General features: G+C 33.7%; 1 protein-coding gene across 2 annotated transcripts in view; it reads right to left on the bottom strand.

Annotated features, from left to right (window-relative positions):
- Window positions 1-13649, bottom strand: part of METTL4 (methyltransferase 4, N6-adenosine) — a 61251-nt gene that overhangs the window by 46917 nt on the left and 685 nt on the right. For both annotated transcript variants that reach the window (XM_060613375.3, XM_078435387.2), the window contains exons 2-3: window positions 12080-12829; window positions 10227-10289 (exon numbers count right to left, since the gene is read on the bottom strand). In XM_060613375.3, coding sequence (XP_060469358.1) covers window positions 10227-10289; window positions 12080-12418 — 402 coding nt within the window. In that variant the 5' untranslated portion in view covers window positions 12419-12829. The remainder of the gene's footprint in view (window positions 1-10226; window positions 10290-12079; window positions 12830-13649) is intronic.

The following is a 13649-nucleotide window of genomic DNA, read 5'->3' as shown; positions in this document are numbered from 1 at the left end:
GAAAAATATAAAAACAAGGAGGGGGACAAGACATAAGAGACTCTTAAATATGGAGAACAAACAGAGGGTTGCTAGAGGGGTTGTGGGAGGGGACATGAGCTAAATGGGTAACAGGCATTAAGGAATCTGCTCCTGAAATTATTGTTGCACTATATGCTAACTAACTTGGGTGTAAATTAAAAAATAAATAGATTTTTTAAAAAGAGAAAAAAAAAAGAAAAAGGAAAATCACAAAAGGATCAGCCAGTTTCAAAGTTATTTATAGAAATATGATGGGGTGCCTAGGTGGCTCAGTCGTTAAGCGTCTGACTTCAGCTCAGGTCATGATCTCACAGTTCAAGAGTTTGAGCCCCACACTGGGCTCTCTGCTTCAGCACAGAGCCTGCTTCAGATCCTCTGTCTCCCTCTCTCTCTACCCCTACCCTGCTCATGAGCTCTCTTTCTCTCTCAATAATAAACATTTTGAAATTTTTTTAAAAATGATTATTTATAGGAAAATGAAAATATTTAGTACCCAATAAGCTACAATTGAAACATCTTACAATAAAATTTAAAATTACCAGGTATAGGGGTGCCTGGGTGGCTCAGTCAGTTTAGCATCTGACTCTTGTTTTTAGCTCAGGTTATGATCTCACAACTTGTAAGTTGGGAGTTCCACGTCAGGCTCTGTGCTGGTAGTGGGGAGCCTGCTTGGGATTCTCTGTCTCTTTCTCTTTGCCCCTCCCCCACTCTGTCTCTCTCAAAAAACACAAATGAAAAAAAAAACTTAAAAAAATTATCAGGTATATAAAGAAGGAAACACAACATAATGTTGGAATAATCACACATAGGAATAATACAGATGATACAAATAGTAGAAATGTATGAATAGATTTACTTGTAGCCCATTTAAAAGATTGAGAACAAGAGCAAAAAAGAAAGGATAATAAGGCACTTATCATAACCATATTCATATGTCCTAAAATGTAAAGCAAAAAATGAGAATGTTCAGAGACATAAAAACTACTAAAAAAAAATTGAGCTTCCAGAGAAGAAAACTACAGCATACCACAGAAATATTGTGGGTTGGGTTCTAGACCACCAGAATAAACCAAGTTATCTTTATAATAAAGGGAATTATTTGAAGGCAAGGGCTGTAAGCTATATTTTATAAACCGGACATAGTCTATTAAGTGCTCAAGAGCATTATGTCTTTAAAAATAATGTACATATCTTAATTAAAAAACACCTTATTGCTAAAACATGCTAACTATTATCTCAACTTTCAGCAAGTCATATTCTTTTTGCAGACGAAGGGTCTGGCCTCCATGTTGATGGGTGTTGACTCATAAGGGTGGTGGTTGCTAAAGGTTGAAGCAGCTATGGCAATTTCTTAAAATAAGACAACAATGAAGTTTGCCACATCAATGGATTCTTCCTTTCATGGACATCAATTTCTCTGTAGCATGAATGCTGTTTGATAGCATTTTACCCACAGTAGAACTTCTTCCCAAATTGGAGTCAATCCTCTCAAACTCTGCTGCTGCTTTACCAAGTTTATGGAATATTCTAGGGTCTTTGTTGTCACTTCAACAATTCACAGCATCTTCACCAAGAGTAGCTTCCACCTGAAGGAACTACTTTCTTTGCTCATCCTTCAGAAGCACCCCTCATTCATCATAAGCAAACCCTCACCCTTTAAAGTTCTGTTATGAGATTGCAACAACTGGGTGACATCTTCAGGATCCAGTTTTAGTTCTCTTGCTATTTCCATCACATCTGCAGTTACTTCCTCCACTGAAGTCTGGAACCCCTCGAAGTCATCTTTTAGAGTTGGAATCAACTTCTTCCAAACTCCCAGTAATGTTGACATTTTGACCTCTTTCCATGAATCACAAATGTTCTTAGAGACATCTAGAATAGTCAATCTTTTCCAGAAGATTTTCCATTGACTTTGTGCCCATATCCATCAGAGGCATCACTGTCTGTGGAAGCTATAACCCTATGAAATGTATTTCTTCAATAGTAAGACTTGAAAGTCAAAATTACTCCTTGATCCATAAGCTGCCAAATGGATTTTGTGTTAGCAGGCATGAAAACAACATTCATCTGACTGTACATCTCCATCAGAGCTCTTGGGCAACCAGGTGCATTATTTATAAGCCCTATTTTGAAAGGAATCTTTTCTTCCGGTGAGTAAATCTCAAGAGTGGGTTGAAGAGATTCAGTAAGCCATGTTGTAAACAGATGTGCTGTCATCCAGACTTTGTTGCTCCACTTAGAGAGCACATGCAGAGTAAATTTAGCATAATTCTTAAGGGCCCTAGTATTTTCAGAAGGGTAAATGAGCACTGGCTTCAACTTAAAGTCACCAGCTACAGTAGTCCCTAAAAAGAGAGTCAGCCTGTCTTTTGCACTGAAAGTCCTAGATGATATCTTCTTCCAATAGAAGGCTGTTTCATCTACATTGAAAATTTGTTTAGTGTAGCCACCTTCAGTAATGACCTTAGCTAGATCTTCTGGATACAGCTTCTACTTCATCACTTGCTATTTCACCATGCACTTTGATGTTACGGAGATGGCTTCTTAAACCTCATGAACCAACTTATGCTGGCTTCAAATTTTTCTTCTACAGTTTCCTCACCTCTCGGCCTTCATAGAATTGAAGAGAGTTAGGGCCTTGCTCTGGACTAGGACTTGACTTAAGGGAATGTTGTGGCTGGTTTGATCGCCTATCCGTACCACTCAAACTTCCTCTATATCACCAATAAAGCTGAATGTATAATTCCTATGTTCATTGGGTTAACACTTTAAATTTCCTTCAAGAACTTTTGCTTTGCATTCACAACTTGGCTACCAGTTTGGTGCAAGAGGCCAACATTTCAGCATACCTCAGCTTTTGACATGCCTTCCTCACTGAACTTAATCATTTCCAGTTTTTAATTCAATGTATGAGACATGGAACTCTTTTTTTCAGTAGAGCACTTAGAGAAAATTGCAGGGCTATCAATTAACCTAATTGCAAGGCCGTTGTGTCTCAGGGAATAAGGAGACCCAAAGAGAGAGAGACAAACGGGAGCAGCTGATGGCTGGAGGAGTCAGAGTACATAATATTTATCAATTAAGTTTGCTATCTTATATGTGCACAGTTTGTGGTGCCCCAAAACAATTGCAATAGTAACATCAAAAATCACTCATCACAGATGACCATAACAAATATAACAAACATAATAACAAAATTTGAATTACCTAAATGTGACACAAAGTGAGCAAATGCTGTTGGAAAAAAATGGCACTGACAGACTCGTTTGATGCAGGGATCTCACAAACTTGCAAAGTGTATAATAAAACAAAGCACAATAAACAAGGTATGCCTGTTCAATATAAAAATGAAATATACACTAGGTTGTACTAATAGCAGGCACTGAAGAAGAAAAGATTATTGCACTTGAAAACAACACACTACACAAGTGTCTAAATGAAAAGGACAGAAAAAATATTTGAAGAGGTAATGGCCAAAAATTTCCAAATTTGCTAAAGACTATTATTCACAGATTCAAGCTTAACAAACAAAGGAGGGGAAAACTGCCTAAAGGAACATCATAATCAAATTGCTAAAACTCAATGATAAAGAAAAAATGTTCAAAACAGCCAAAGACTTCTACTTTCAACCAAGATGGAGTAACAGGAACAATAACTTTCAAGATACAGAACATCAAGCAATAAAGGACAGTGAAAGAAATCATAGGTAAGGCCTACTGACTGCCCCAGCTAAGACAACAAGAAGGAAGAATCTGGACAGAGGCTGGGAGAAATCCAGAGCTGAACAGACAAAGCAGAGAATATGGGGAGATCATGACAAGATTTCACAGGACAGAGTACCAGAGAGGAAAGAGCCACCCAAAGGGAGAACTCTGTAGATGTATAGGTAGTCACCCTAGAAAAATTCCCCTAAGTACTCATGTGCTTAAGTGTGTGAGAGAACTATCCAAGGCCAAGAAAAGAACCACCCAAAGGACAGAAGAAAAAGTGCCAGTTCCCACAGAGCCAACAATATTGCCTGTTTACAATATTTGGACTGAAAAACCTCATGATTCACAGGACAAATGGGAGACAATTCACCATGAGTCTCTGTGAGAGGAGAGGCACTGACAGTTTTTGTTCCAGAATAAATCCTCAAGGTTATGTGTACAGCATGGAAGATAGATACTGCATCTCCCTCCAAGGCAGAGGGCAGATTTACTTCCTGTCCAAGTTAATAAAAAGGTTCTTTAGGCTAAACGGTTAGACAGATGTGCTTGCAACCCATTTAAAAGACTAGGGTTTCCATTCTATTGAGGATAGAAAGCAAATGGAATTCTCATGCATTGCTGGTGTGAAATGCAAAACAGTACAGTCACTGTGGAAAACAATTTGGCATTTTTTTAATAGAGCTTAATAAACACTTACCATCAATCCAACAATACTACTCCAACATGGAAACTTAAAAATTTACTAACAACTCTTTAAAAAATAATAATAAAATAATATAAATAAATAAAATAAAAATTTACTCTTAGGCAAATCTCTAGAAAACCATAATATTTAAATGAAACTTTGTATCACAGTGCTTAAAGTACAACATATCATAATATGAGACGTTTCAGTGCCCAGAGAAAAATTTGTAACGCTGAATACTCCCATAAACAAAAAGGAAGTAAAAATGTGAATTAAGACAACTCAAAAAGTCAGGAAAAAAATTAACGGAAGGATTAAATAAATATAGATTAAAGCATAAGTTAGAAAATAAAAATGATAAAGTTAAGAAACAACTAATAAATTAGGTAAGCCATTAGCTAATCTATCAAGAAAGAGAATAAACATACAATATGAATAATGAAGGTAAAATAACTATAGACACAGACTATGCATAAATTTTAAAAACTTAATGAAACAAATAATGTTCTAAGATAACATACTTTACAAGACTGACTACAAAAGAAAATGAAATTTTTTTTAATCTAAAACTTATTTCCAAAGAAGAAAAGGTTAAATTGTCAAAGGAAGTATGTCCAGAAAAGATAACATGCTGAAATAGTTGCAAAGAAGAGCTCTACCAAACTTAAAAAAAAAAATTTTTTTTTAATATTTATTTATTTTTGAGAGAGAGAATCAGCACAGGCAGGGAAGGGGCAGACAGAGAGGGAGACACAGAATCCAAAGCAGGTTCCAGGCTCTGAGCTGTCAGCACAGAGCCTGACGCAGGGCTTGAACCCACAAACCGTGAGATCATGAGCTGAGCCAAAGTCAGATGCTTAAACAACTGAGCCACCCAGGTGCCCCTCTACCAAACTTTAAAAAAAAGATTACACCAAAGACTTGGGGAGGGGGACAAAAAAGAAAAATTTCCAACTTCCAATATTGATGTATACAAATATATGTATATAATTATGCATAAACAAGAAATATATATCAGATTAATCTCATTTATCATTATCTCAAATAAAATGTTAGCAAATAAAATTTAGCAGAACATTTGGAAAATAATACATCATGGTCATTTGGAATACATACTTCAAATACAAGGATGGTTGCACATGAGGAAAAAAGTCAAAGGAAAATATTAGGGGAAAAATCAGCTATTCAATCTCCACAGATGCCTAAAAAAACATTTCATAAAATTCAATAAGCATGTTTGAAAATAACAATAAATAAGAGGAGATGAAAATTTCTTTAACATGCTATTTGCAGCTCAGCCCAAAAGCCAGTATTATGCTTAGTGAGGAAATCATGCCTACGGATTCAGGAACAAGACAATGATAAATACTCTATTAAATATGATTTAACATTGTATTTTATTTTCCACCCTGTAGAATTACAGAACACAAATTAACTAGAGATATAATAATTGGAAAGCTGTAAGTAAAAGTATTACTATTTTCAGGAGTTTTAAGTATTACTTAGAAAACACAAGAGATTAAAAGAAAAAAAAACAAAAACTATAGCAACTTAAGAAATTGACAAGACTTTTATAAAGAAAATCTTATAAAAAGACAACAGAAACTGAAACAAATGGAAAGACATATTCATGTTTGGGGGCAGAATCATCAATATCTTAAAGACCTCAGTAAGCCTAATTTAAAATTTTAAGTTGAACTTGATGCAATAAGAATTCCAATTGCTTCTTTTTTCTAACCAAGTTAAAATTTATCCTAAAATTGATACAGAGGGACGCCTGGGTGGCTCAGTCGGTTGAGCCTCCAACTTTGGGTCAGGTCATGATCTCGCAGTCTTGTGAGTTCAAGCCCCACATCCAGCTTTGTGCTGTCAGCTCAAAGCTTGGAGCCTGCTTTGGATTCTGTGTCTCCCTCTTTCTCTGCCCCTCCCCTGTTCACACTCTCTCCCTCTCTCTCAAAAATAAACATTAAAAAAAAGAAATAAATGCTCTAAAATTCATATGGAAAAATAAAGAAAATAGAAAAACTGTGTAGAACAAGAGCAATAAGGATGGGGGGGAGGTGAGCACATCAAATAGTAAAACATATTATAAAACCTGAAAAGAGACTCGAAAATAAATTAATTAAATAAAAACATAAAGTGCAGAAATAAACTCAAATACATATGTGAATTTAGTATATCTAGCATCTCAAAACAGCAGAGAAAAAACCCAACAGATCATGGCTGGACAAATGAGCAGTCATCCGGAAAAAACAAAGTTAGACCCTTAACTCTTGCTTTACACCACAATGAAATCTAAATGAATCAAAGATACAAATGTGAAATGAAATCATAAATATTCTAGAAGAAAACATGGGGAAATTCTTTTAAAATCTTGAAGAAGAAATACCTTTTCAACTATGACTCAAAAATCCAGAACTCATAAAAGAAAAAATAATAATAAATTCAACTAAATAAAAATACAATACTTATGAGGTAAAAAAAAAAAAATCATAACTAAAATTAAAATGACAAACTGGTAAAAATATATTTGCAATTTATATCATAGACAAAGAACTAATTTCCCTAACATATAGAGAGAGCCTATAAATTAAGGACACAATTTTTTTAACATACAAAAGAAACAGTTCACATAAAAAAAATACAAATGGTTTTTAAACGAATGTGAAAATACTTAACTACACTCCTAATAAGAGAATGCAAATTAAAATCACACTGAAATATTATTTTTTACCTATCAGATTGGAAAAGATCAAAAACAATACATCACATACTGTAATGGTAAGGATGTGGGAAAATACGCACAATTACACATTTCTGGTTTGCTAATAAGAGGATAAAACCTCTACAGTAGCAATTTGACAGTATCTACCAAAAAGTTCAAACCTCTGACCCAGAAACTTAATTTCTTGAACTGTATCCTGCAAGATATACATGTGGAAAATGGCATGTGTATAATATACCTAAATGTTAGCAGCTAAAGACTAATTAAAGTATGAAAAATAATGAGACATAAAGCAGTTTGTAAAGTATGTTCAACTGAGGGGAAAAAAGCAAGGTGAAAAACTGGGTCAAGTGTGCTACCATCTAAATAAAAAAGAAGGGGAATATATGTATTTATCATCTTTCACATATGAATACCACCACTCTACGAATGCACTGGGAGGAGGAAGCGGGTGACTGAAGGATGGGGATTAAAGAAAGACTTTTTACTGCATACTCTTTGTACATTCTGAAGTTTACCAAATGAATGCATTATCATCCAAAAATAAATAAGTATTAAATAAATAAAACAAAATGCAAGTCTGGTCATGTCATCTGTTTTCAACAGCTTCCCACCACCCTTAATATTAAGTCTAAATGTCTTAAGATGGGCTTGTAAAACCTTACATGATCTGCAACTTATCTCCCCAGTTTCACTTCTAACCATTCTCTCTACATTCCACAGCCCAGCCACACTGAACCTTTTACAGTTCCTTAAATAAACTTTATTCCATCTTGCTTCTGAACTTTAGCAAATCCTATTCTTCTCAAAGACTAGAATACTCTTCATCACCCTCTTCATATGACTAATGCCTACTGCAAAGACTCAAACAAAATCACTGCTTCCATAAAGCTTTTCTTGATACCCCGTCCTCAAGTCTCAGTTGGACACCCGCCCTCTGTGCCCTCCTAGCATCCTAGAATTCCATGATAGTGCTTTTTAATATATATAACAGTTTAGTTGAATTGTGTCCCTCAAGAACATAAGTTCTGGGACAGAAACATTATATCTATCTCTACTTCTACTGAAGTCCCAGGGCTAACAATGTCTGGTATACAGTTGGCATTTAATGAATATTTATAAGTAAACTGAATTAATTAGTGAATAAATGTATAAATAAGTAAATGAATTAGACAGGAAGGAAGGGAGGGGCACAGATAGATTCAGTAAAGAAAATAATAAGACAAGCTCTCCTACAGGCTTTTCCTTAATATATGTTCCTTAAAGTCATCTACATATCTTGTCTATTAACAGTCCTCATACCAACCTTGAAAATTCTATTATAGCCAATAGATTTAATTTCTATAAAATCATTAATTGATAACAAAATGGCCATATATTATCTTTATTCAAATTTACTACTGAAACTAAGAGTTGTAAATTAGATTTTGTAAATATTCTGTTCTATGACTTAAGAGTTTGATTGCACTCTGTACCACATAAATGTTTCACAATTTGTAGTTATCATTAACAGTCACAAGTATTTAGCAATCCGAATGCACGTGAATCTAAGAAATTCTATTCTCTAATTTCATTTAACATCTTAAAATTATTAATCTTTCTTATATCAGACCCTGGATTTTTGCATACTTCTGCGGTTTAATCTTGCAAGTAGCATTTCCAGGCAATAGAAAGAGTTCTAAAATTAACAAACTAGAGAAGACTTTTGGTATTGAAAAATTTAGCATTTGTATATTCAACTATCTTCAATACATGTAAAATCCAATGTATTAGTGGGAACCACAATGAGATACCAGTCTATTCTTACTAGGATGGCTTTTATGAATGAAAGAAAGAAAGAAAGAAAGAAAGAAAGAAAGAAAGAAAGAAAGAAAGAATGAATTACAAGTATTAGTGAGAGGGTGAAGAAACTAGAACACTTGTGCCCTACTGGTGATAATGTAAAAGGGTGCAGCTGCTGTGAAAAAGTCTGACAGTTCCTCAAAAAGTTAAACATAAAGTTACTATATGATCCAGCAATTCACATTTGGGTACATACCAAAAAGAATTGAAAGGAGAGACTGAAATAGATACTTATACACCAAATATTCATAACAGCATTATTCACAATAGCCAAAAGGTAGAAAGAACCTAAATGTCCATCAACAAATGATTGCATAAAAGAAAATGAAGTATAGACATACAATGAAATACTACTCAAACTTAAAAAGGAATGAAATTCTGACACAGAAATGGATCTTGAGGACATTATGTTAAGTGAAATAAGTCAGATACAAAAGGATAAATATATGATTCCACTTATATACCTATAATAGGCAAATTCAAAATATAGAAGGTAGAATAGAGGTTACCAGGGGCTATGGGAAAAGGAAAATGAGGAGTTACTTAACCAGTGTAGACTCTATTTGGGATGATGAAAAAGTTCTGGAGATGGATGGTGGTGATTAGGGCACAATATTGTGAGTGTACTTAATGCCATTGAATTATACACCTAAAATATAGTTAAAATGGCAAATTTTGTTATGTATATTCTCCCACAAAAAAGAGATAAAAAAACCTTTTATGTCCTATCATATTAATACATGTCCAAGACTGTACTTATTATCATCCCTCCTAAGCCAAATTCCAAACCCAATTTTTCCATTTCAGTCAAAGGGTTCCTTAGGGAGTTAAAGCTTAAAATACTTGCATACCCTCTGTTTCCCCTCATTTCTTTAACTACTAGATCCCTTTATTGCTATGTTCTAAAAATGTATCTTTTACATTGTTCATGCTTTCTTCTGCATCTTAATAAGTTGTTTTAGCTATGGACAACAGACTTTAAAACTTATCAAATTTCTAAACTTAACCAATATAGCATAAGTTCACTTATGTTAAACAGTAAACTAATAGAAGTATATAAAGTTTTAATAAAAACTGGTTTGAACTGTATATTACTGTTAAAGTAACAATAAATCACTCCACTATTAAATTCTAACCTTGATCAAAATAATTAATCTTTAAGAATATCCATATTTATTTTGTACACATTTATACAACTTCACATTAATCTTCCAATGTCATCAATGAATATTTTATACCTTACCTTTGTATGGTATTCCATAGCATCCAATTCACCTTGATTGAAAACAACACATCTTTTACGCTTCTAAAGAGTAAATTACAGGAAAAATTATGTTGCCATCTATCACAATATTGGTAATTTGAAATATATTAGTATTTCTTTTTCATCACTTTTCCATAGCATGTATCTCAGTCTTTAAGAGGTGATAATTGACAACTAAGGTCAAAATCAGTGAAAAGGGTATGGACTAAGGAAATAAGCTTTCCCAAATAAAAAATTCTATTTTTATTTATTATTATTATTATTATTATAAGCTTAATGAGTGATACAAGGTCACCTTAGCTTTATCTGCCATTAATAAGAACTAGTACCAATGATAAAATGTAGCACAGACATCCAGGTAACACAAGAAAGCTGATGCTGTATAAAGTTACAAGTGTTATCTATCAGTTAATATATATGGTATAGTTACTCCCAACTTCTTCGTTTCTGAGGAGAGGATCTATCCATGTTCTATCTTAAAAAAAAAAAATCCAATGTATTTTCAGTAGCTCTTTATGATTGATTTGAGGGCTAGGTACAAATCAAACATACTAACACAGTTCTATCTGTAACAACTCCATAGAAAAGAACATGTAAGACAGTACAAAATAGAGCAGGAACTTCCTACTTCATACTGCTGAAACAGCAGTGCTTGCCATGGTTGCAAATTCCTAGTAGGCTAATAATAAATGTTTGCTGGCTGAATAAATAAAAGGTCTTAAGATTAAGCTAATTGTACAATTTGCTTTGGCATATCAGAAATAAGGTAAGTTTTGTCAAGATAATTCATTAAATAAGTTTATCTATATTTTTCCATACTGAAGTGAGAAACTTATCCAACATAACAGTATACACATTAAAAGATGTCCATACTTGGTAAACTGCAAATGCTGGTTATTATTTGTCTGAATTAGTAACAGTAATGATAAATCTATATAGTATTTTACTGAAATCTCAGACATTATCTATGTATTTTCCATTCTATGCCTGACATACAGCAAATGGTCAATAAATATTTGTTGAAAGAAAAAAATTATAAGAATATTAAAAGTTCTACTTCGGGAAACTAGAACAATGTAATAAATTATCTCTATTACTTTCTTTATTCTAATTCTTAACATGCTTTCTCATTTAATATCTTTCTTTATGGACCTCAATTATAAGATCCATGAGGGCAGGACTTGTGTTGGTCTTGTTTCATCCCTGTATGTACAACAGCACACAGAAAGATCCAAAACAAAACAAAACAAAACGAACAAATAAAAAAGATCTCAAACATTTGAGGATGAGTAATAAATGTTATTCCTATCTTAATATAATCTGATATGGACTTTATATAATCACCTCTGAACTCTTCAGAAACATAAGAAGTATTAAAGTATAATTTGATCCTGTATGGTACTCTTGAAACTTCACCAAAAGACTGCACCAGTGTATAAATGGACAGGTCTCTAAAAATCTCCCAAAGTCCATATACTGCTTTAGAATTTTGCAGAGAAAGCAGCATGTTGTTGAAAAAAACAAATGTAAAAAATGCAATTAATACAAATGACTAAGCAGAAAGAGTTTTGTTGTTGTTTAGTTAGGTTGGTTTAATTTACACAGCATTCACTTTTGAGCAAACATTGCTTGCTTTTGAAATATGAAAATTTGGTCTTCTAAGAATGCCAGAACGTTAGTAAAGAGTTCAAAATTACATTGGATACACTAAAGCCTTCCTACACTTTATTGATTACTTAGACATAGTAAATTACAAGATATTTGAGATACTGGAATAACAAACTTCTTTTGTGTGTTCTGTAGAAAAATAAAAATTTATTAAAACTTTCTACCTTTCCAATAATAGAATTGAAGTTTTCTTCTTTAACACCACTCATTGGATCCTCCTTTTCATTCCTTTGTTGGCATTCTTTGTGAACAGCTGGAGTTATGTAAGGTTTGGTGACATTAAATAGCTCAGATCGAAAAACATATTTCTGTATGAAGACTTCACTATTTCCTCTGTCATCATAATCTGGCTTAGAGGTACAGTCAAAAGCAATAAATGTAGTAGAGTTTCCAAAAGAGGTCAAACAAGGCTCATGATGCTGGTGAAGTTGATAGTTTATGTTGTTAATGAAAGAAAGATGATCTAGTAACCATCCTGGTGACAGCTGATGCACCACAGACATTTTCTTCTTTAAAAAAAAAAAAAAACAAAACTCTGGAAATTAAGATCTAGATATAAAACCCAACTTTCCAGATAAGTTCTTAAATGTCCTGCATTTCCATAAAAATATACTTCATATACACAGGTAGATTTCACGTATAAGAATATAAACTTGACATTTAAACAAAAGAGAATTTGACATTCATGATACATTAAGGAAAAATGTAATGTTTTAATATAAACTTTTAATTTCAGGGTTAATTCAAAATTTTCAGCCAATTTACCAAAAGAGAATTAAAACTTGATCTTATTTCTGGAGTCTCAATTGAATCTTCCCATCTTCCTGGGCCCTCCACACAACTTTCTGTTTGGTCCTTGAATCTGGCCACTAGGTCCACATCCTCCAAGTCAGGGAGTCATTCAAGATAGTGTCCTGTCAAAGCAAAGAATACTACATTACCTATGTGAATCCACCCTTTTTAATGAGATAAACCTAGAGAGATCACAGAATTTCAAGAGGAGTTATTAGGTGATCAGCCCTTTTTTTTTTTCAAAGCACATTTGCTGTAAGTCAGCCCATTCTCCAGTAATAATACTACCCTGTTTAACCACTGCTACCAACAGAGTGCAAAAAGGCTAAAATGAAAGACTGGTCTAGGCAGAGCACAATTTTAACAGATATCATAAGTATCAAACCCTAGCAAAATTCAAAATTGCAAGGTTATGGTTAAGGTAATTGGTTCTGAGCAGTCCTCCTCCAGCAACTAGGTTTTTCAAAACTTCCTTATCTTTTTATAAAAGATGGTAAAGTTCTCAACATTGCTTACTAAATCCAGTGTAATGGAGAATTTAAGAGAGGGACAGAATAAGATATATATAAGGGGTTAATAGCACAGTTAGTAATACTAGTACTTAGATCCAACCTTCCAACTCCAGGTAGTATTAGCAGTACGGCCATGGGCAAGTTATTTGATCTCACTGAGCCCCAAATTCATCATTTTCTGACATCTCAGATGGCAGTTTAGAGAATTAAATGACATAATCTACATGAAGTGCTGTGCAGTACCTGACACATCGCAATTGTTCAAGTGCTACTAGTAACGGTAATGCTGGTGCTGGCCCTGCCTTCAGAGTCACCACTAATGTAGTATCTAGGGAGAGCCAAAAATGTAGTCGAGAAGACTGAAACTCAGAAAAGGCGACGTGCCCCAAATTTCAATTCTAGTTAACCACACAATTGCTCCAACAATCAG

The sequence above is a fragment of the Panthera onca genome, chromosome D3, assembly GCF_046562875.1.
Source record: "Panthera onca isolate mPanOnc1 chromosome D3, mPanOnc1 haplotype 2, whole genome shotgun sequence".
NCBI classification, from domain to species: Eukaryota; Metazoa; Chordata; class Mammalia; order Carnivora; family Felidae; genus Panthera; species Panthera onca.
The sequence above is the reverse complement of the archived record's forward strand: the minus strand, read 5'-3'. Positions and strand labels throughout refer to the sequence as shown.